The sequence below is a fragment of the Passer montanus genome, unplaced genomic scaffold (assembly GCF_014805655.1).
Source record: "Passer montanus isolate IOZ18808 unplaced genomic scaffold, ASM1480565v1 scaffold15, whole genome shotgun sequence".
In the NCBI taxonomy this organism is placed as follows: Eukaryota; Metazoa; Chordata; class Aves; order Passeriformes; family Passeridae; genus Passer; species Passer montanus.
The window spans coordinates 7,976,915-8,000,577 of NW_024362051.1; the positions used below are offsets into that span (position 1 = coordinate 7,976,915).

The following is a 23,663-nucleotide window of genomic DNA, read 5'->3' on the forward strand; positions in this document are numbered from 1 at the left end:
ATATAGATATGTTTCTAAAGCATTAAAAACAACCCCTAAACAATCCATTTTGGAAGGAGTTGGGGCCAAATTCAGAAGAGAACAGTGAATCCCAGAACATGACTTTACTTCCTCTGGAACCTGTGAAGGAGAACCAAGAAAAGCCAACAGTTCAGAAGCTCAGCTGTGTGGGGTTACATATCCAAAGGTATTCACCCACCAAAGAGGCAGGTGGGGTCTGCAAAGCCCCAGCCCCAGTGAGTTAGATACTTAAACCCCATGAGGTCAAGAGAACGAAGACATGAGCTCAGGTGAGTGGGGAAGTGTCACAAGGTACCACACTTCTTTTTTAGTTCCCTATATAACTCTACAAAAACTCAAAATCCACCATAACCTTGAGAATCAGTGGAAGTTTCAAACTCCTGTTTTTCTGAAAGGGTTGGTCTGGGTGTCAGCTACTTTCTTGGGCTGGCTGCAGCACAGCTTCAGGTGATTTTGTGGTTTGTGTTGTCCAAGAGATCAATCAGCAGCATCATAAACATTCTTGGTGATATTAGAAATAAAAGGCAAAGGACCATAGCAATATTTTTGTGAACATATGCAAAAACACTCCAAAAGAAGCTAAGGCAGAGCCTTCACAGCTGCTGCAGCATTGGCACAGCAATGGGAAAGGGGCAGGAATCCTGACGAGAGGGAGAATCCGAAAAATTATTGAATTGGTTTTATTCAAAGTTTCCACACAGAGGAGAATTTACCTTTGGCCGTAAACCAGGAATGAAAAACTCAGTCCAAAAAGAATGCTTTGGCCAGGGCCACGTAGGGCTTGAAAAGGGGGCTTCCTGTGAGAGCTAGAGCACTGTGGTTTGTCTGGCATCTGCTATCACATGTTTTGCATTTTCCTTTCTTAATGACATTATGCTCCCTGTAAGTACTGGAAGTAACAGAGATTTACTTATTTTACCCATTTTTCCCGTATGTTCTAGAGGTGCACTAGCATAATTTGCCAATTTATTCCATTTTATAAGTATTTAAGGGATTTTGAATATACAATAGTCTAAACTATTCAGCCCAAATTTCATTTCCTCAATGTTTTATGCTCATTTGTGTGAGTTCCACAAAAAGAGTCAATTGTCTTTTGCCAAGGTGGTACTTGGGCCAATATACAGTATAATGTTTCAAGCACACTGAAATATAATGATATACACAGACTACTCCAAGAAACCTCCCTTTTTCAGTATTTTCCATAAATCTTAAACCATAAACTGAAAAGAAGGGTTGGGTTTTTTTTCCTAAAGGAAAGAGCAATATGTACTTGGTAAGGTCTATGCAGAAGGTAAAAATAAAGGTTATACAAAAGAAAAAACATTACCCTGATGCCTGAAAAAAAGAAAATTATCCTTCAATTAACTTTCATCTGTTGGCTTTTAATTGTAATGTCCCAAATAATTGAATAATTCTCAATTTCAAAACTGGTGCAACCACTTCATTATGAAAGTAACATAATACTGCAGTCACTTTTTGCTGGACTCAGCTGAGCTGACCTGTCTCAAGCCACAACAGCATTGCCACTTCCACTAATTTCCTACAAATGGGAAAGAGAGGGATGCTTTACTACACATGGGTCTGGGGAAGATTAAAAAAAGGAGATCAAACAGCCACTGAAGCAGGAGGCTGCATTTGTCACATTTCCTCCACTTTCTCTTTATGATCCAAAAACTGTCTCCCCAAGTTTACCCTCTCCTTTTGTGGGGAGCTGAACCAGCACCCTTGAGGGAGCTGCCAGGCAGAAGGAACCCATGGAACTGCGGCTCATCAGCAGCTCAGAGGGTGACAGCTCCAGCAAGGGAGAAGAGCAGCAGACACAAATGTTGGGACACTGAAGTCCCAAATTTCCTTCTCTCAAAGGCACTGGGTGATGCTGTATTCAGTTTGGGCAGAAGAGAACAAAATCAGAGGGAGAATCAAGGAAGGGACAAACACTTTAGAACTGTTCATGTAAGAACAACCCTGGAAAACGGTAGCATTCCTTACAAACCAGGGGCAAAAAAAGACAATACTGAAACTCAGTAATTCCCTCAGCAACAGAACAGAACTTTTCCAGTCTTCCAAAGAGGATTTGAAGATGGCATTTATTGTTTTGCACTTCAGTGAACAAAAGATGCAAAAAACTAACAGAAGAGAGCAACAAGTGTATTTACACAGCTAGAATTTCAAGAGGAGCAGCTGTATTTTGAAAGGAAGGAAAGGTCACCTTCTTCTCTGAAACTGCATTTAAGGAACACAGAAAACACCAAGCTTTATGTTATTTGTATTAAAGATTTGGCTGATTCGGAAGCAAAACAGAAATTCTTTATCTGGAAATTAATACCTGCAAAATAACCAGAAGGCTTCAATTTTTTTTTCCAAAAAGAAAATTTTTTTTATATTAATTATCTCATTTCCTGATTAGCAAACTAAAAGTATAAAATTGTTTTCCCTCTGGCTATATCCCAGCTAGATCAAAGCACTGGCCCAAGAACATACTGTACCAGATCAGTTATGAAGAAAGTCCACAAGAAATTCAAACATCTACTTCTCATCTCTCTTGATGGAGTTATCACCCCAGAACACGGGCTCCTCATGCCCCATGCTGACACATATGTGCCCAGATGGTTTTATAACTGTTTTTTGTTGCAGTTATTACTTCAGCACAAACAGTATCTGCTCTGCTTTGGCAGCACAGTTCATGCCCAGTCCTAGACAAATCACTCAAGTTCATTCCACTGTCACTTCTCTTGCCAGGTCTCACAGGGAAAGGTTTATTCCATACCTGGAAGAACCATCCCCTCTGATGAATACCAGAGGACCACAGCTCCCCAGGATCTGTGAGTGCCTGTGGGCCAGTGAGTGGCACAGGGACACCCTGTAAGGAGCAGTGCATGGGGGATGCTTCAGCAGGTTCCTAAGAGTTAAACATCACCATGATATCTATTTTAGTGAAGAGAGAGGAAGGAATCTACACCCACATCTTTTGAATGCACAGAGTCATCAATAAAAGGAGTCTCCAGCTTCAAGTCATAAAGTCATAAATCAAGGCAAAACAAGCCATTGACCTGTTTTTCTTCTTATGAGCAGATGTAACACTGCAGTGAGGGTTTAAGGCCATGACAAGTCCTGCTGCATAAATCAGCTCTCTCCTATGTAATGGTGTGAAGGATAAATCCAAGTACACACTGACAGCCAAAACAGGGGAGTGGTATTTTGGTGGGGGGCCACTGGCTGGATGCCAGATTCCCACCAAATCGAGTCCATCACTCCCCTCCTCAGATGGACAGAGGAGATAAAATATAACAAAATACTCTAGGCAGAGATAAGGACAGGGAGAGATCATTCACCAATTACTGCCACAGGCAAAACTCGACTTGGGGAAAATTAATTTAATTTATTACCAATCAAATCACAGTATAGTAATGAGAAATAAAATCCAAATCTTAAAAACACCTTCCACATCATCCCTCTGTTCTTCCCAAGCTCAATTTCACTCCTGAATTCTCTGCTTCCTTCCCCACAAAGGTGCAGTGGGATGGGGAATGGGGGCTGTGGTCACGTTGTCTGTGCTGCTCCTTCCTCCTCAGGATTCTTCACACGCCTGCCCAGCTCCATTGTGAGCTCCTCCTTGGGCTGCAGGTGGATCTCTGCCCCACCGTGTTCCTCCGTGGGCTGCATGGGGACATCAGCCCCACCATGGGCAATCTCTGCTCCAGCACCTCCAGCACCTCCTCCCTTTCTCTGCACTGACCTTGGGGTCTGCAGAGCTGCAGCTCTCACACATTCTCACCCCTCTGACCACAGCTGCAAGGCCTTTTTCCTTCCTCTAACACATGTTATGAGGCACTACCACCATCACTGCTGGGCTCAGCCTTGGCCAGCAGCAAGTCCCTTTTGGAGCCAGTGGCACTGGGGGACAGGGGGGAGATTTGAGCAGCTGCTCACAGAAGCCACCCCTCTAGTCCCCACACACACACACCAAAACCTGCCTCACCAAGCTGATACTAATGTTCCTCTCTCTTTGGAAAAGTGGATCTGTCCTGTAGGAAGGTGTCTGTATAAATACTACAAAGACTGAGAAATTATTATTATCTTCCAGAGAGCAGTGTTAATACAGGTTCTAAAAAGAGATCAATGGGCATTTTTGTATTAGTCACATTTTTGGCAGCTCATCCATATCTGCAAATACATATTTTAGAAGATCAAATCATCAGCCAGCCCATGCTACAGTCAGAAAAAGGAAGACAGTAAAAGCACATATCATACAATTATATTAGTGCTCCCCCCTAGAGAAGGTTTTACAGTTATATCTGGCTAGTCAAACCAATTTCTCTTTACTGCTCACTGGAAAACTATCTCTTCTATTTCTTCCCAGTTGACCAGGGCTTTTCTGTACCCCTTCTTCAGTTCTTTTATTTCATAAATGTTTTGCAAATACACTCTCACTTGGATTAGGCTGCACTTAACCAGCACTTAGCATTCCCTGGATTTAAAATGAAAAGCATCAGAGCAACAGAGGGAGATCTGGTGAACATCACTGTCCAAAGCCTGTGTGTGTCCAGGGTCAAGAACAACTCTGCTGAGCACAGAACAGAGAAGCAGGTGCACCTGAGAAAAGTCAGCCCAAAAACACACAGTGCAGAGAATCAGACACAGAACCCATGACAAACAGTCCTGGGGGAAAAGCCAGGCTTTGAGTTAGTTGTTGACCTTGGAGCTGGGAGCAGGAATCTGGGTCCCATTGCCTGAGTTCAGTGAGAAGTCAAAAACTTCCTTATTCTTTGTAAGCAAGCAGGAGGTACGAAGAATATCTGAGTCCATCACCTTTCCCTAACTTCAACTGCCTGCAAGAACCCAGTTTCTGGCAAATCTCACTCATGTCCAAAGAGGCAGCAGTACATGCAAATGCTTTATAGTTAAAATGTCATATGTTGATGCTGACAAGTTCAAGACATGAGAAGAGGTTGCTATGGAAACACATGCAGTATTGCCTGGAACATAAGGCAACATTTTACATTAGGAATTTTTTTAAAAATCAACCTTGGACCAACAAATTAGTTGGTTGCCAAATTAGGTTTAGGATGGGGAAAAATCAGTTTGTCATTTGTTCTTAGACAGAAATATTTTTGTTTAGAAACAATAAAGCTAAATGTAATGGAAGCATTTCCATTATATTTTGGATTATTTTCCTTGTCTCAGAACAAAAAGTAATTTCATATTGCAAGAGTTTCTTTTGAAGCAAATCCATCTCTATATTCCCATGTGCTGGAGTCTCCCATCTAATTTTCTTTTTATAATTAATTAAATCACTTTAATGAATGGTTATGTTCTTTGAAAGGTTAAACCTTACTTGCCCATGTACCCACATTGGCCAACAGAACAAATATAGGAGCAGAACTGCTCAGAAAAGAGCAGGATTGCACCCTTGGGCAGTCTGGCAGTTCCCAGTTGTTTCCTGAGCCCTGTTTTATGACCCTGTTTGCAACCTGTCACCTGCAAGGTGACCCCTGCCCTTCTGGGGTATTGCTGGGCAGTGGCATCTTTCAATGCCAATCTCTTCTGCTTCCTTCCCTGCCCTCCCAACAAGCACAAGAACAATTTTGAATTCCACAAATATCAGTTTTACTCTGCAGGCCTCACAAAAAGCCTGATTCTAAACCACAATTCCTGCATATCCATGTACTCAAGGGGAAAAAAGCCCCTCTCCACTTAATCTTTCTTACATAAAGCATAAAGCCTTTTGTTTTTCCTTCTCAAAACTTTCTATTAGTTATCCATTAGATTTGACAGAGAAGATTTATAAAAAGGGGACACAGGGTTCTACTTCTGACACTTTATTTTTGGAAGCACAGAAGAGCATTTGAGCTGCTGGGTCTCAGACAGACTCCTTTCATCTTTTCCTATTTTGAGTATTCTAGACAATTTCAGTCTACTAGGACATTTATTTGTTTGGGCATTTCAGCCATCACAGAATTGAAAAATGGACTAATCTACAATTCAACCTAAATTACTCTCCAGTCTGCAGCTGGAGCTGACAAGAACTCATGATTTTTGCAAGTAGAATGCCAAGATACACTTATAAACACAGAAGATGGGGTCATGGTATCAGCATGGCATGTTCAACATTTTTGCCTGATAACTTTAATAAAAATCTAAACCAAATTGCAGACATCATTTCTTCATAAATACCTGAGCAGTGAAGGTGGGAAAACCTCTTTTTTGCTAAGTTTAAGAGAGAGGATGCTAGGAAATCTGATGACAAGTATCTGAAATGGAAAAAAAACTTGTGAACTGGCTTAAGAGCACTGTCCTTCAGTAAATGCAGCAGCAGGCAAACAGTGCCAGCAAGTTGCTTTTAGCAAACATCTCATTTAGGGTTGTGGTGTCAAAGACACCTAAGGAGAGCTGACAGCCAAACACAGATGGGCTCCTCATGTCCTGAAAACCTCAGCTTACATGGTTACAGCTGAATCCCAACACACCCAGCTTGCTTCAAATGAGGGGTGTTTTCCAACCATCCCACTGTCACAGGGAAATTCCCGTAAATGCTTTTTGTGAGTGCAGACCTCCTGTCTCAGCAGGCTGTGGGCTACTGAATTCCAGGGCCACTGCTGCCACCCAGGCACAGTGGGGTGGGCCACAGCAAGAGGAATGAGGAACAGCATTTCTGAGTTTTAAATGCCAGATCCTTTTAACATCCATCCAGCGGCCCATATAAATACATTTATTACTGTATTTTTAAGCTGTCTGTACATGGTTGGGTTTTGGCCAATTCCAGAACAGCCTTTTTTAATTTTATTCTTTAAATAAAACCCACTTTTTATGCAGATCTTCCAGACATATAAGATATTAAGTTTTATTTTACCTTCTACTTACAACATCAATAACAGTGAAAAGCTGTTTCTCTTTTCTTTGGAATCTAGTAAATGTCTCTTCCTTAAGAATCTTACAAGAATACTCAGGCAAAGTAAATGCAAATTATCAGTACCCGATTTCAATGTTGTTTAAAGCATAACTTTTTCTTCTGTCACACCTCACTTCTATTTTTTTTCTTATTATTACCTAGAATAAGGTAATATTTCTTGACTAAATATGTCTATGAAAACTTGCAAATACGCAGGATAAATGTAAGGATCTTTATAAATACTCTGTTCTCTTTAAAATCCACCAGGTATCTGTGTCAGAAGGACTGAGGCAGAGAAATATGGAAAAGCTCATCTGTAAAGATGCTGAGACTTTGGCTGCAGTTCACTCAACTTCACAGGGCTCATCACAACAGTATTTGGCTCTCCTCTCTTCTGTTTTCTTCACTACTAATGGATACTTTACTATTTAATTAGTGCAGCATGATCCAAATCCCATCAAAGTCAATAAAACTCTTTTCATTTATGTTAACGGGCTTTGGACCAACTCCTGGTTTAATACCAGAATCAAATAAAACACCCCTAGGAAAAGAACAGATATACCAAGCTTACACTTTAAAGTACAATCTTAAAACCTTCCTAACGTTTTTACCCGCTTTAAAGAAAATCTCATTATTGAACATCTTACAAAACCAGCTGGACAGCTCTTTTTTTGCCAGTGTGATTAAAATGTCAGAAGGCATCTAAAATTGTGCAGAGCTTCGCTGTGAAAAACCTTCCCATGGCAGAGGGTGGTGCCTTCCTGAAGCTCTTCCTGGGGCTCCTGCACTGTGCAAGGACAGGAGGGCTCACCCTGGCAGGACAGACCTGGCTACAGAACTGTTTAAAAGGTCCTGCCCCAAACTCTGGTTCTTTCCCTGGCACCACCACAGTTGTGCCACCACTGGCTCTGTTGGGCTGCTCTGCAGAAAACTTCACCAATGTCATTCAGCCACTGAGGCTGTTTGGCCAGAGACAGCCACAGCTGACCAGGTGGCACCAGGACAGCCAGGGCCCTGCTGAGGGGAGCTCTGTCCAGCAGAGCCCTCAACTCCAGTGCAGCACAGCTGAACCTCCAAAACCACTTTAATCAAACCTGCAGGAGAGAGCACCAGCTATTTTTGTCACACAGGAGAGAAGAGGCTTCCTGCTCTTAGGCTATACCCCAGTCACTGCAGAAAGCAATGAACCACAAAGCAAGCAAAATGACACTATGTAAACAGGGAGATCAAACCTTCTCCTGATACTTTTGACCCATTTTGGCAATACCAAGCAAGCCACACAAAGCTACCACATCATTTCTAGCATAAAGCATGCTTTAATTGACTAGTGCATTAAACATCAATGTTCTGTGTAAAGTTTGACCACAGAAATCACGTTCAGAAATCACATCCAACCAGTGCTGACTCAGCAACAGAGCCACTGGATCCTTTTTTTAAATTCTCAAAAGCCCAAACCAAAAAACTGAACTTGTGCTGTTGGTTTCAATGTGTTTTTTGCATTTCACACTACTCCGATCTGGCAGCACAGTAGGCTGGGAGAAAAATTTCCTCGAAAACAACTTTGGCAGAATGTTAGTAGAGAAAGAAGAAAATTCAAGGTGAGGATGAGAGGTGCTTCAGTCCCTTCTGGGCTGGAGATGTGACCCTTCCCATGGAATCAATCACAGCAGCTCTGGAGGTGACTGTCCTGCAGCACACCAGGACACATGATTGGTGATATGGGCACGTGTCTCCAGCTCCCTGCTCCCATCTGCCCAGTGCCTCTGGGCAGCCCTGACTCACCTTGTACTGACACGTGCACTGGGCTGGGGGGTGCAGGAACCTCCATTTGCTCTCCCATGGAGTCAGATTCCAGCCCTGCCCTGCAAACTTGCACTGAGGATAAATGGGGACATCACTTCTTGCTTCATTGTCCCTTCTAGAGCTACCCATTAAAGGAGAATATTCACTGAGCAAGGATTCTGTTGTGAATTGCCAGTGTTTTCTGCTCCTTCCTTCTGGGGGCCACTCACAAGGTACTCTCACCATCTCAGCACTCCAGTGCCAGTGCTCAGCATATTGCCCTGCTGACACTGATCAGATTCCAACTGCTCTTTCTTTTGGCCTTTCTTCTCACACACCCCGTCTCCAACTGCTCTTTCCTTTGGCCTTTCTTCTCACACACCCCTTCCTCTCCCCCAAATCCCACACAGAGGCAGTCACTACACCGCTCCACAGGATCCACAGTGCATTTTTCCCTGGTGAAGAAAGCCTTTCCAGCTCGTGAAAAGGAGAGCAGAACTGCCCAGCAGCCCAGGCAGTCATCTCACTGCTCTGAGTGAACCAGAACACAGGAACCACAGTGCATTTTTCCCCAGTGAAGGAAGCCTTTCCAGCTCGTGAAAAGGAGAGCAGAACTGCCCAGCAGCCCAGCAGCAGCCAGAGGGGAGGGAGGTAGACTCCCAAATACTCTGTGCAGCTTTGGAATTCAAACCCATTCGCTGTGGTGGAGCAAATTCACCAGCTCTTGGCAGCAGTTTCAAAGATGGCCATTTGCTCCACATTCCTCAGCAAAGCAGGGATGCTGACAGGGTCCCTGGCTCTCTGAAGGTGAGGAGTGAGAACCTACAGGCTCAACCATCCCCTAGAACCACTTCCAGGGAGGTCATCATTACAAGGTGAAAGCTGCCTCCACACAGACTAGAAAACACAAGTATTAGGGCTAATCTAGCCAGCACACCGTGAGATATAGAGGATTAGATTTGACCTGATAGGTCTCTGACGTCAGTGAAAAGTGGTCTTAATATAAACAAATATAAAATTAAAAGAGAAAAAACCCCAATGCTTTCCCACAGTGGGATAGCTAGAATCTACTGTAGAACTTGCAAGCAGTGATTCAATACTCCAAAAATTATAACCTTGGGTTAAAGACTGCATGGAGTTCATTCTGGAAGTGCACTATAAAAGTGTTACCTAAGCACAAATATTTCATAAACCCACAAGTCAAAACAAACACCTCTTCAAATCACCCAAAAGGAACACAAAATTGCCAGAAGCAGCTAAATCCTTCAAAGACCTAAGTATATCCATCACGGATTAATTTCACATTACTAGCATTGCATTTATTCAACAGTTTTCCCAGTCTTGTCATGATTTCTACAGGCTTGCATAATAACATGAAAATGTCACAAAAATTACGTCAGAATGGCAATCCAGAGACAGGGAGCCACAAGGGCCTCAGTGAGCTTTGTGTGACAAGAAGTGCCTGGAGCTCTGTCTCTAACCCATCTGCCCATTCAAGACCAAGGACCCTTCAAAGGTGCTAGGATTCCCAGTCTCCCTTTCCAGTGCACTTTGCCATTCCCAAAAAACAAACCCTAAATTCATTACTTAGTGAAATCGCATGAAAACATATGCACATTCACAGATCTGGTGTGCCCTGCTGGCTCCCAAGAAGGAGAGTATCTCTTTTCAAACCACGAGGAGCCTTAACCCAGGCTGTCGGAGGAGGGCATATCTCCACACGAGTGTGAAAACATCTAATTACATAAGGCCAGGTCCTCAGCTAATGCAAAGTGACAGAGCTCCCAGAAATCCATGGAGAGATGATGATGCAGATTAACAGAGGTTTGGCTCATTATAATTCAATGGTCCCAACTTCTAATTTTCCCATCTAGTGACAGATTGTTGGAATCCTGACCACCAGAACCTCAGAGTGCAATGGGGAGTTGAAAGGAGATAGCATCAGGGAAAGTAAACTCCAGTTTGGCTGAAAGCATATTTATGATCCAGGAGTTTCAATTAGCTGTTGCTGAGTTATCACGAAAGTCTGTTGAACAGATGTGCAATTAGTGTTTTTCTCATGTTGTTCTCTCTTGTGACTTGGGGATTTTTGGTTGGGGGATTGTATTTGGAGTTTGGGTGGGGTTTTTTTGCAAGTGATGCTAGTTTTATTGAGGTCAAAACTAACATCTTAGGCAGAGAAAGCTCTTCCCACCACCATACCCCCAGCAGTGCAGAAGAAAAGAGAGGTAGTGTCAGCAGGAAAACCTTTCTCCTTTCTGGCCTCATCTTCATAGGAATATGGAGACAGAAAAGCTGTCAGAATGAGCCTGCAAATTCAAGGCAGCTGGAATTGCCTCATCCTCCTGGCATGGACTGGAGGGTTTCTCCTGATCCCTCCCCCTTACTTAATGCATCACCTCTTCTGTGGTGGGGATGTGGTGTGAGGCAGAAGGGGAAGAAGGTTTAGCAGAGCTATTTCAGGTTTAGAGGCACACAGTTCTGTCCTGTTCCATCCAGCACACGGGATATAAACAGCCATAGGAAAAGCTGCACTTGAGCTCCTCACACTCACCTCCCTCCCCAGCACCACTGCACCAGGGGACAGAGAACAAGGTGAAAGACAAGGTTATGATGTGGAATTCTCCATGGCCTGCTTTTTGTCCCAAATACTCTGCTAATCAACCTGTCCACACAAAGCCAAACGGAGCCAGTGAAACTAAGCACATTCACTTCAGCAGCTTTGGAACAGACCCAAAAATCAGCTACTTGCCATGGGACCTCCCTGGCCCTTATGCAAAATTATGCTGGATCACAACACAAACATTGACAGAAATCTGGGTTTTTTTCCTGTGTGATTTTCTGTTTAGATAAGTGCAAGATTACACTGTATTTTCATAGGTTCAGCATTTTTATTCTATTTTATATGATGTGTACGATTACTTTTGGGCTTAATTTGACTGCAGTGAACTAAGCACTTTATTTTCACAGAAATTCATTACACTCTCCTACTGAGGAGATTAAATTAATTCAAAACATCTTGTAAATGGTCTTGTCTTTCTTTGCTTGTCTATTACTTATCCAGACTGAGTTTCATATTCTTCTTTCAGAGTACTAAATCATCCTTTGATTAATCCCATTTTTACACTTGCTGCTTATGTCAGCCTTAACGTGCTGTAACTTTGCAAACAAATTTAATATTGACAGACACCTCTTAGCACTTATTTGGGAGTTAAATATTTTGGTTTACTGATGAATGGGGGATTTGCAATTTTTACAATGAAACCTAAAACTATTCGAAAACTCTGATTTCAAGCTTGGTTATAAATCTGAAATCAATCCAAATTCATCTCCAAACCTTCTTTAACCCTGAGGTACTTAGTGTTATTGAACAGAAGTGGTGAAAAATTTCTGCTTCTGGGATTTGGGGTGAGGCATTTTTTGTTGATTAAAAAGATTGTGACCCTATGTATGTTCATGGTGCTTTACAGAGAGCATTTTGAAGTCTGAACGACACCATTTTTTAGGTATATAAAAACTTTTAGACATTTTCAGTCTTGCAAGCTTCAAAGCCTGCCATCTTTCAATACAACTCCTGTCACGTGAGAGTGTTGGCATATGAAAGACTCTCACTGAGCCCAGCTCAGCTGTCTTCATCATCAGGTAGTGATTTATTTCTCAAAGACTGTTTCTTAAAAACATTCTGGTTTGCAGAATGCTTTCTGAACATCTCTCACATTCCTTCCACAGCTCCTCTGCTTGGAGGAAGAGGAAAGCCTTGCAATTTTAGCACTCTGAAAAATGAAGTATATTCTTCTGCGTATGAGTTGGATGAACACAATTTACCCAAAAGCCATGATTTAAAACAAATAAACCCACTATTAAAACACTAACCACAGCCTGTGCTGCCACCTACCCTTGGTTAATCTCTGTGTTTTCTGTGGGCTTTTTCCAGATCATGGGTTCATGGAAATTGGAATGCCCTGCAGGTGATGTGATGGCCGTGGGCACCAGCCTTGTACCAGCCTTGGGAGTCACACACTTCACCATGGGAGAAATGCAAGATGCAGCTGCCTAGGGCAGATACTGGATGTTAGTTCTGCATTTTGCATATGGGGGAAAGAGCAGAGAAATGACAATCACAGATCCATGGAATCATTTAGGTTGAAAGAGACTTGGGAGATCTTTAAGTCCAACCATTAACACAAGACTGTGAAGTCCACACTAAACCATGGACCCAGGTGCCACATCTGTACCTCCCTGAGCTGCCTGTTCCAAGGTTTGACAGCCCTTTTTGTGAAGACATCTAATCTAAAAATTCAGCAAGTGCTTTCCCCTCTTCCTTTCTAAATTCAATCATTTTACTGTATTTGAATTAAAATGTAAATGGTGCATTACTATGCTTAGCTCTTGAAATAGTTTTACTCCCAAGAAAGTAAGCCTCTCTTTCCTGTTGGACTCGATGTATTATTTTGACTTTCTCCATTCTATACTCTACAATACTCATTAAATCATGCCAAAAAAGCTCATGTTCAGAAACAAAACTTGAAAGAGAAATCCCTCCCACGGAGCAAATTGTGCAAGAGTAGCCCTGAGTCTGCAGTGCCCCTCCTGGGTGTGTGGTGTGAAGGTGGTGGCTGGGTTTGCCTGAGGGGGCTGGTGCCTGTCCAGAGCTCCACTGGACGTGCTGGAAGCTGCTGCTGCAGCCCAGCAGCCCCCAGGGCACAGAGGGAGGAGGCAGGGGTGAAAGAGGGACTGCCCACAACCTTGGGAAGCAGGCACAGCAGCAGGCTGAGAGCTGCACTCAGGGCTCCTGTAGAAATTTGCTGTATCACTCATAAAATTCAATGCCCCCTCCATTTCATGGACTGCTTCTTGTCAGGATTTTAAGTGATGGGGTAAAGGAAAAGAGCTGCTGGCCAGCCTGCTCTTCAACCATGCAGGTTCTTCTCTACACATTCACTTCATTATTCTTACAGTGACAGTAAATCAGAAAACAAATTAATAAAGGCTTTAAGACTCAGGGTCTACAAGGTGTGGATCTGTGCTACCCTAAACCTCAGGTAGATATTGTGATTTCATGTTTTTCAAAAAACAGATGAGATGTTCACCCTATGCCAACTACTTCCTTGCAACTTTCTTGCCTCAAAAAACTGTAAAAATAATTCACCTTCATTGCAGGGCAATGGCAGCAACCTATAGTCCACCCACTTCGTGAAGAGAAATAACTTGAATGCATAAATCAGCTGTATCGAGCTACAGTAGTAGAAGGAGCTCTTCTTATGCACAGATACCAGTGATGTCCACTGACTTTCTCATTACATGATTAGTAAGCTTCACACTTAATTTCAGTGGAAAATAGATTGTAATTTGTCCCCTGAGGTCCACAAGGCTAGAGGTTAAATGCTGGGAAAAAGCAGTCTGACCATATAATGAAATTCAAACACAGAGGTAGCAACCACAGGAAAAGTTAAAGGGAATGACAGTAGGAAAGAAGTTAAAGTAGCTGTATTTATAGCTCACCATATCAAAAGAAAAGTGGCAACATTGTACTTTGCAGGTGGAAGAGTCAGAAAGTACCGGGGACACTAGGAAATTCCAACCTCTGAATTCTCCACAGAGAGCTGCACAAGTGAAGAATTAACACTGTCTTTATTTTGAAGAGAAGGGTCATAAATGCAGCAACAAAGGGGCAAAATACTACATTTTACATAAGCCAATTTAAAAGGAATAAAAAAATATATATAAACTTGATGGTTAACACTGAAAAACTTCAACACACTTGGGATGCCGAGACCAAAAAGTAACAGCAAGTTGTACAAATGGGACTTCCATTTCAGCAAGGCAAAGATTTGGAAAACAAACAGACCAGAAGATGCAGCCCTACAAGGACTGCACGAAGCAGGGGGGAAATGCAAGTGTATAAATTAGTGATGAGGGCAGGCTCTCCCTGTGCATTGGAGAGGATAAAATGATACTGGAGTTACCATGGTCAGGACCTCCCCCACCTGGGGCAGCCAGCCCACAGAACCCACAGCAGTGACCAAAGTCTCACAGAGGCACACACAACCCAAAACACACAAGGTGTAAAGAGAAACTCATCTGTACTGTAAAATGACACCTTCAAAACAACATACTTGGGATGATTTTCACTGGCCTGGGGGTCTTTGGGACTTCAAGAAGGAGAACTGGCATCTCTGTCTTTTCCTTGAGGGAAACACTTTAAAACACTTTCTTTAAACAAAAAACAGTTACTTAGAAGAAAAAGCAGAAACATTAATGCTGAGATTCACACTTACAACTCCAAGAACTCCAGATCTGAAGAAAGTACCAGACGTTTTGAGACCTGGGAATAACTGAGAAGATCTATAACAGAAGCTGTGATTTAGATATGAGGAAGCAACGTGCTCTTCTGCACTTGAAGAGGACACTCTTCTTTTCAATGTTACAGTTTAATAGAACAGTGCTGAAAATAGCGTGTGAAATGTGGGCCTTTCATTTGCAGACTATTAAAGCTGGGAACCCGCTGTGTCAAGACTCTGCAAACAAAGATGAATTTAAAACACACTCAGATAAAGGGGCTAAAGGAACCAGATGTGATGTGTTAGAGAACTTACTGAAACTTTGGAAGAAAGAAAGCAATAAAGGGACAAGGTGATCCAAAAAGGGGGGTGTGCACATCAGAGCAAGGTTGTGCAACCCCCTGCAAGACACTCCAGACCTGTTCCCAGGCTCTGTTTTAATCAGACCCAGTATGAGAAATGTCCTACTGTGCCATTAAGTAATGACATGACCTGCTTACAAAGCAACAGTCACCATAAATAAAAAGTACTCAGAAGTAGGTCTAATAAAACACTAGTGTGATCTCTGGAGTAAAGGTCCTTCTCCATACAACAGCTGGAATCCTGGTTGATCCAAAAAAAATTTTTTTAACCTTCTGCAGCAAAAAGTAAACATGGAACTATCCTTAAATGTGGCAATGTCTTGTCATTTGCAGGAGTCTTGAATTCTCAGGGAACAGCCTGCCCACACCATGAGGAAGCAGTGAGCTGGCAGGTAAGTGAACTAACAGCACTTTTTGAGAGACACACCTCTGAAAACTAAGAGGGTCAGGCTTCTCAAAATAGATGTTCTGCTTACCCCAGAAATTAATTTTGACCTTATCAAAATTAGTTCCTATATTTGGGTCTTTCAAGATGGGAAGCAGGAGACACTAGGCCCCTTTCCTTGGATATACAGAGTTTAATATTCTGGTTGGAAAATTAGTTTTTGTATGGTCAAACGGCATAGTACAGCTGAGACACTACTACAATAAGGACAATGCAACACAAGGTCAAATAGGATGTAAATACTTCTATTTTATCCAAAGGCCTACAACATACCACAAAGCTACCCAAGCTGACTGCCTGAGGATACTCTGTCCAGATGGTGTCCACCTGTATGATGTAGGAAATTACTTGCTCTGCTCTCAGATAAAATGTAGGTGAGATGATCCATGCACAGAAGATGCAAAGAAAAAAAAAATAGTATTTACTGATGACAGAGTGTCTTTTAAGGACAGCAGAGGATAATTTACTCCAGTCAGAGGCTGAATCATAGTGTTTACACTCTTCATCTTTCACACTGTAACTTTTAAAAGGCAAAGCCTGTGCAATTTACACAGCAGAAGGGAATGTCCAACTAGGCTCATGTTGGCCAGGGAAATGAACAGCAGAAACCCAGAGGATGGGTTACAAAGCAAAGTCTCCATCCTGTGAAAACGTGGACATGCTGGAGTGCTAGGCATCCAAAGAGCTCCATTGCTTTGCCAGGAAACACAGGTCTTCTAAATGATATGTGTAGATGGGGATGTGCAGTCAGGCTTTGATTGTGCTGGAATTCACATACATGCTTGGCTTAGCCATGTGGAAGCCCCAGCTGAATTCAGAATGCCCTTGAAAAGGGTTAATGGTGATCCCACTGATCATCTGTAGAGGAAGGGCTGCTGTTTTCTTAATGAGAATGGCTTTTACATTTTGTTCTATATTGTGTCACAGAACTTATTTGCACTTCTTCTGCCATATATTACAGGTCTACCTACCGAAAAAACCCACAGTGAATTTTGCCATTACATTAAAAAATTGAGGGAAAAAAACCACACAGATCATGACTTTGGTTTGATTTTGGTTTAATTGAATGAATAAATGCTCCCAAATGAAAAGATCATATGAGTCCAATTTTGATTTCCTTAAAATGGATGCAACCCCATCATATTGTAAATGCTAAGAATTTAGCATACAGAAAAGGAATTACTGGAATTATTTGTAGCACACATCTGTTTTAACTGTCAGGCACTAGACCTGACCAGACTTTGAAGATAATATTGTGCTACCTTGAGCTCTGCTTTTTTACTACATCACAAACCAGTGTAATCCAAAAACCAGATCAAAAAGAAACACGACTAAATTATAAATCCATATGAAAGCAGGAGATGGATGTCTAAAAGGAAAAAAATAACACAGTTACATAAGCATGTCTGCCTTCTCCTGGCATATTCATTGTGAGCAGCTCCTTCACCCTCTTATCCAGGTAAATTACATGTTCCACCTAAAGTGAGTTAGATTCACCTTCAACTCTGTGGGCAGTTCCAAGAAAACACTCTGTCAGGACAGTACATAACAATATAACTTAAAATTCACTTACTTCAAAGAGATCAAACTCATGCTCAAAGTGAAGAAGAACTATACTAAACAAGGCTAGACTTCACAAAGTGTCTAAATGCCTTTAGGAATGCAAGGAAAGTGGCAGGAAGAAGGGGAGAAAGGTGGGCATTTCACATGGGTAGCTGGAATTCTCTCAGGAAACACCATTGACTGGATCTGAACATGAGATTCTACATTTACATTTCAGAAATTAGATTATATGAACACAACCCTGTAAAATAAAAACTGAGGAAAAAAATTTAGTTCTCCGATTTAAAACAGGAAAGAAAATCCTCATAATAGAAATAATACCTAACAACATCTTGGGATTACTGGCAGATGTGCACTTGTATTGACAGCAGCCAAAGCACCAGCCAGCTCCTGAGGATCCATGACTGGTTAGAAAAGGGAAATGTACCCCCACAAACCCACCCAGGTGAGCCCAGGGCTACAGATACTGCAGCATTGGGCATGAGTTGAAGAAGCACTGCTGGTGTCCCAAGCATTTCTAGAAGAAACAGAGCCTGGGCAAGCAGCCAGCCAGCCAGCAGGCTGCTCAAAAACAGTTTGGGAGGGTTAGCAAGAGCACAGGAAAGACTGAAATGTTGTAGAGCAAACCCTGCCTGGTTCATCACAAGAAGAAACGAGTCCACTGCACTTGTAAGGTGTCACTCCTGGTACCCCCAGCCATGTCATGCTCACAGCTCATTTAGAAAACAAACAGCAAGAGATGGCTTGAAAAGCTCAGTTTCTATATATCTTCTTCTAATAACTTTCCATTTTAGTGACAGCACTGTGAAATTTTTGGACAGCTGATATTTTAGCTTTAAAAAAGGAAGAGGATTATACTAATGGAGCCAAACTAGGACACCATGAGGTGTTACTGAAACTGATGTTCCTTCCTTTGCTTCCATGGGTGCAATCAGCTCACATTGATTGTTCATCATGGAGTAGTGATCCTCAGTCTTCTCAGTCCTGTCAGTACATCTGACTCTGCACTGCAGCCTAAGTTAATCATGTGTTCATTATCCACTACAGATGTGCTGTTGATACTGTGTTTTTCCTGTCTGAGTACACATTCTAGCTCACAAACTACAAATGTCATGAGGAGATTGGGAGGGAGTTTATGTCTCTGAATTTCCACAACCAAATAGTGCCATCTTGCCAACATAAAGAAGACATTTTTGGCACATCTGCCTTGAGCACTGCAGAAGTATTTATAAAAAAATCTAGATTTATCAAAAATCTAGATGTGTAAAGAGTTCTTCTACAACGGCAGGATCATCTGCTGAGGTGAAGAAAGAGAGTTCCCATCATTATGCAATAATCTGGAAGGATTGACATAATCCTAACTTTTTGTTGGATTATGGCATTTTTTACAACCTCCAACCACTCTCCTTCACAACCTTTGGAGAGGACAGCCAGCTCCCTCATCTTCCAACTGCATCCACAAGTAAGAATCTGGCCAAGGACCAAGAACATACTCAAAGCACAACATCTTCCACCACAGCCTGCAGGCCATGGAGAGCTGACCATGCTTGTTCTACCCACTCAGTGGAGAATTTGTATGAATGCTATCAGGCCAACCAAGATGATAACAAGTTGTCCTGAGTGTTTTATCTTAAATGGGAAAGCTTTCACAGTATTTTTTTAATATGGTAAAAATCACATTCATAATTCACAAAGCTGTTAAAAATCTATTGATTAGCTTTAACTTTGATTCTTCATCCACAATTTTTAATGACCTGCTCCAGCTCTGACAACACACCTAGATTGCATACTTCAGAAGTTCTCTTCATCTGCCTCAGATTTCATTTCTAGGTCAATAAATTTTCTGTTGACTTCTGATACAGAAAACCGTGAGTACCCAAACTAATGAGTATCTCTTCGGTCAGGGCAGCAGATCTTCATCATTTATAGTACAGTTCAAAAGTCCCTTCACAGATCTACTATTTTCATGTGAATTCCTTCCAACAACTTCTCATTTGGCAATACCAATTCCACCAGCCAGACCCTTCCAAGACAATAACTGGAAAAGAAGATATAGTTGGTAGTGCAGTGCAAACCAGAAGGGCTGTTCAAAGGAAATAACATCAGAAGTTGGCAAGGTGGCAGATGCGTTTCGTGACTTAAATCAGATTCAGTCAACAAAAGTTTGCAATGAAAAACTCAAAGCAGGACACTTCAAGCCCAGTATTGTTTCAGCCCTGATGACTGATGCAAAAGACAGAAGACCACAAGAAGCACAGACTGATGTCAAACCACCTTCAAAAGCAAGTACTTCAAAAATAAATACTAAGAATTATGTTAATCAAGCTTATAATGTAAAAATCTAACACTTGTCATTTGACAACTCAGTTGTAAGAGAGATCCACCGTCCCTATCTCAACCTAGAAAATGTGGTGGAAATACTTGAGCTCACTGAAGAAAACTAGGTGCGAAGTAAAAAACAGACACAGAAAAACAGTTGAGAATAGCCTTGTCCGTGTCTTTATTCACATCCAAATGTCAATAAACCCAAGAAAAGCATACAGCCCAGTGGTCTCTAAGTATGTCTTGCTGGCAACACATTGCTCCGAGGACTCTTCAATACTCCTTGCAAAAAACAAGAAATAAAGGGAGAGACAATTACAAGCAGCATTAACTTCTGTGGTTACTTGCTTATTATTTCTGTCCACAGAGCAGTGGCTTTTGGAGAAACATTGGTATAATTCCTTTGAGTTTGTGTAACTCTATTGATAATATGTTTTATACACTCACCCCACAAGAAAGAAAGAAACTGAGATGGAAGGAAAGGGTAGAGATGGAACATGGTACCCAAGGGACTGGAGTTCAATTTGTTGTTCCAAAACAGATTTACTGCACAATCTCAAGGAAATCTTTACAGCCTAAAGGTATTGAGGCAATGCTTCCTGCAGGAAGGCTTCAGTGACCTGGGCAAAAAAAATACATCTCTGCACTCCAGCACCTACCATGTAGATACCCAGGAGGAAGCAGTAATCCATTTCCAAATGTATTAGCATAACCACAGAAGTTGTAGTTCCATGTGAAAATCATTCAGATTAGAAGGTGGCACCTCCCAGCCCAGACCAACTCTCCAGCTTCTTCTAATGGAAACAAGAAGGCTCATGGGTTGGGCATACAGGTGGAAAACAACAATTCCTTTGGTAGCTTTCTGGATTCCAGTCTTTTATGAGTGCATTTATTATTGCATTCAGGCCTGGCTTCACACCTTGGCATTTGAGACATTACAAATGTGAAAAGAGCCGTAAATTACAAAGCCTTTTCATTTATATTTTCACTTCATTTTATAAACCATTCTCATTCTTTCTCATTTTTACATGCAACAGGAGGCCTTGGACCTTTAGAGTCTCATCCAAAGTTAGGCTTTTACTCCTGTTCTGTTTTATCATAACTCTTTTGTCTAAATATTAGGAGCCCACCTTCAGGCAAACACTGGAAGGAAGCAGGAACAAGCTCCCCCCCTGCCCTTACAGTTAACACCTGTGCTCAGGAGAAGACCACAAGGCAAGCAGTAGCCATCAACAGGATCTTCCTCCACCTTTCAGCCCAGATGAGCAAGGAAGAAGAGCTTTGGTTCTGCCCCAGTTTTAAAAGTAAAGAGTAAGTAAATCTTAAGCAAGTAAATTTGCCTTACACAAAATGATCTGTGCTAGACACAGGGAGAGCACAGAACTTTTGCTTCCCCCCCGAGGCAGAACTGCAGGCTCACACTCTGCTCTCTGAATTGCTCTTCTTGCTCAGCCCTGGTGCTTCTCTTACCCTCAGCCAGCTGTCCACATCAAACAACTGCAACATTAAAACCTGCTTCTCAAAACAGGAATGCACATGGCTGGGAGAAACCACAGGAAAGGAAAGACTAAGGGGAAAAGTATTTGATTCCCTTCCATTCTCAGACAGCCAACATACTATCTCCATACATGTCATCTTCTTGGCACAGCAAATGAACAACTTCCTATGACTAAATAAATAGAAATACAACTGACTCCTACTGGCTCTTTATGCAGAGGCAGAATGTATTACAATTAAGCAATCTCAAAATTGCAAACTCTAAAGGCTATAGCAAGGAAATACAAGCTGGATAAACTAGTCATTATAAAAGAAAATAGAACCCCTTTCTCATGAAAGAAATTGCTGTGCAGAAATTACTGTTCAAATGACAGTGTGACAGTTTAGGATGTCAGGGACAAACAGTGATGATCTGAGTGCTGAACATGCACTCCAGAACAGAAAGCTGCAGCCAGTTTTAAAGCACACAGCTTTGACAAATGTATCACAGGGGGCTGTTTTGCTCGTAAAACTCAAAGTCTTCTGCAACTTTTCATCAATCACTTGATTAGGCAATGAAACTCACCAAGTGAAATATCCAAGAAAACAGACTCTGAATAAATTTAAATTTTCCAGGACAAAACCATATTTTACCTATCAAATTTGTTTCCAGGGTAGTCCAGCCCATTATTCATGATTAACTCTTTCTAACATTTACCCTTGCAGGCTGCAAGTGAGAAGTGGAAGAGGATGCTGAGAACTTGCCACTTAACCTTCTGGTTTAGAGCATCAGACCCCTCAAGTAACTTTACCACAAATCAACATAAATGCTGTTTTCAGCTGCTCTGTTCCAGAGTAGCTACCTCAGAGCATGTGCTCAAACTTCTAGTGCCACTGTCTGTAAAGCAGCGCTTGGTGCAGCACAGCTATTCCCACACAAGGGAACATTAGTTAATTTGCATTCACAGTTACCATATGAGGTGTGAGTTTCTGACAGTCCACACATTTTATATTTAAAGACTGTAGGAAATTAATATAATTATCTTTGATATAATAACAAAAGTAACTTACCAATCCATCGCAATTGCTGATAGCAACTGAAGCATTTGGCATATCAGTGATATCCCCAACATAGAGGCAATTCCCATAGAGAGGTTCAACATGAGTCTCCTCAGAGTCCTCCTGCCACTCAACTGTTGCTCCAGGGGCCACGAGCCTGGAGTTTGGCCGCAGCCTGAAGTGAAACTCTCTTCCAAAAACAGTGACATTGTAAAATATCTGCTCATTTGCTGCTTCACGTTGCAAGTCCTCCACAGCTCTCCTGAAGCGCGCTTTTGGCGGTCCAGACACCAAGTGGGATAGAAACCTGCCCTCTGAATCGGTGCTTGTGGGGATGACAAGGCTGTACTCCTCTATATTCCTCAGGATTGAATCTTTACAGGGAGAAAGCAAGAGAGGACAGAGATACTAGAACTAAACATATCCTGATGCCGCGGGATCTTTATTCCATTATTCATTAGCACAGCAGACACTTACATAAGGCAGATGGACACTGCACTCTTTGCAGGCACTTGGCTCACCTGCATGAAGTGTGCAGAGTTCACTCAAACTTGCCTTTTCCTCCCCAAAATACCAGACGGCAGAGTGAGCCTCCCCACCCTGCCAGGACCCCGCACTCCTGCTCCTGCGGCGAGATCCCGCTCCCCTTTGCCCACCCAGCCCGAGCCCGCACCCCTGCACACCCAGTCAGTGACCGGGTCGCCTCGGGGACTTTGGGGGTTTCCCGGGTGGCCAGCTCTGAAGACAGGGCGTTGATTCACTTCGGGACTGCTCGCAGGGGCAGGGGTAGGGGCTGGGTTTGCAGGTGGTAAGCCTGCAAGGCAAAGGCGCGTCCCTCAAACTACCCCCGGTGCGGCGGGTTTGAGTGGAGCGGTGATGGGGACGCCGCGGGCAGCGATCGGGAGCGGTCTCAGTGGGAACCCGGGAGTTTCGGACAGAGGCGATGGCCCGGGCAAAAGGAGGAGGAGGAGGCAGACGAGCTGCCATGTGTTTCAGCCCGCACGGGGAGCCCCAGGCACCGCTCCCTGCCCGCCGGGGCTCGCCCGCTCCGCGGGGCAGGCGGCGGGCGGCGCGGGGCTGCGGGCAGCGCTGTCACTGCCGGGCGCTCCCGGCTCCCTTCCCCGCCAGCGCCGCGGCTGCCCCGTCCCCGTCCCCGCCTGCAGGAAACAACTGGAAACCCGGCAAAAGTAGCCGCACAAGAAGTTCAAGGGGAGCCGAAAGCCGCGGGGCGGCGAGCCGCTACTTGGGACGGGCGGGCTGCGGGCACCGGCCGGCGGCGGCGGGGCAGGGCGAGCAGCCCCGAAGGCGTCCCGGCGGAGACCTACCTCTGTCCCCGGGGCGCCGCAGGGCGCCGGCGGGCAGGGCGAGCGCGCAGCAGAGCAGGAGGCAGGCGATGCCCGCGGGAGGGTCCATCGCGGCGGCCCCGGCCCGAGGCGGGGGCCGGCGCCCGGGCTGCCCGCAGC

General features: G+C 43.2%; 1 protein-coding gene across 1 annotated transcript in view; it reads right to left on the reverse strand.

Moving 5' to 3' along the window:
- ADAMTS2 (ADAM metallopeptidase with thrombospondin type 1 motif 2) overlaps window positions 1-23,657 on the reverse strand; it is a 175,074-nt gene extending 151,417 nt beyond the window's left edge. Inside the window, exons 1-2 of the mRNA XM_039701755.1 lie at window positions 23,526-23,657; window positions 22,213-22,574 (exon numbers count right to left, since the gene is read on the reverse strand). Coding sequence (XP_039557689.1) covers window positions 22,213-22,574; window positions 23,526-23,613 — 450 coding nt within the window. The 5' untranslated portion in view covers window positions 23,614-23,657. The remainder of the gene's footprint in view (window positions 1-22,212; window positions 22,575-23,525) is intronic.
- Between the last annotated feature and the right edge of the window lie 6 nt (window positions 23,658-23,663).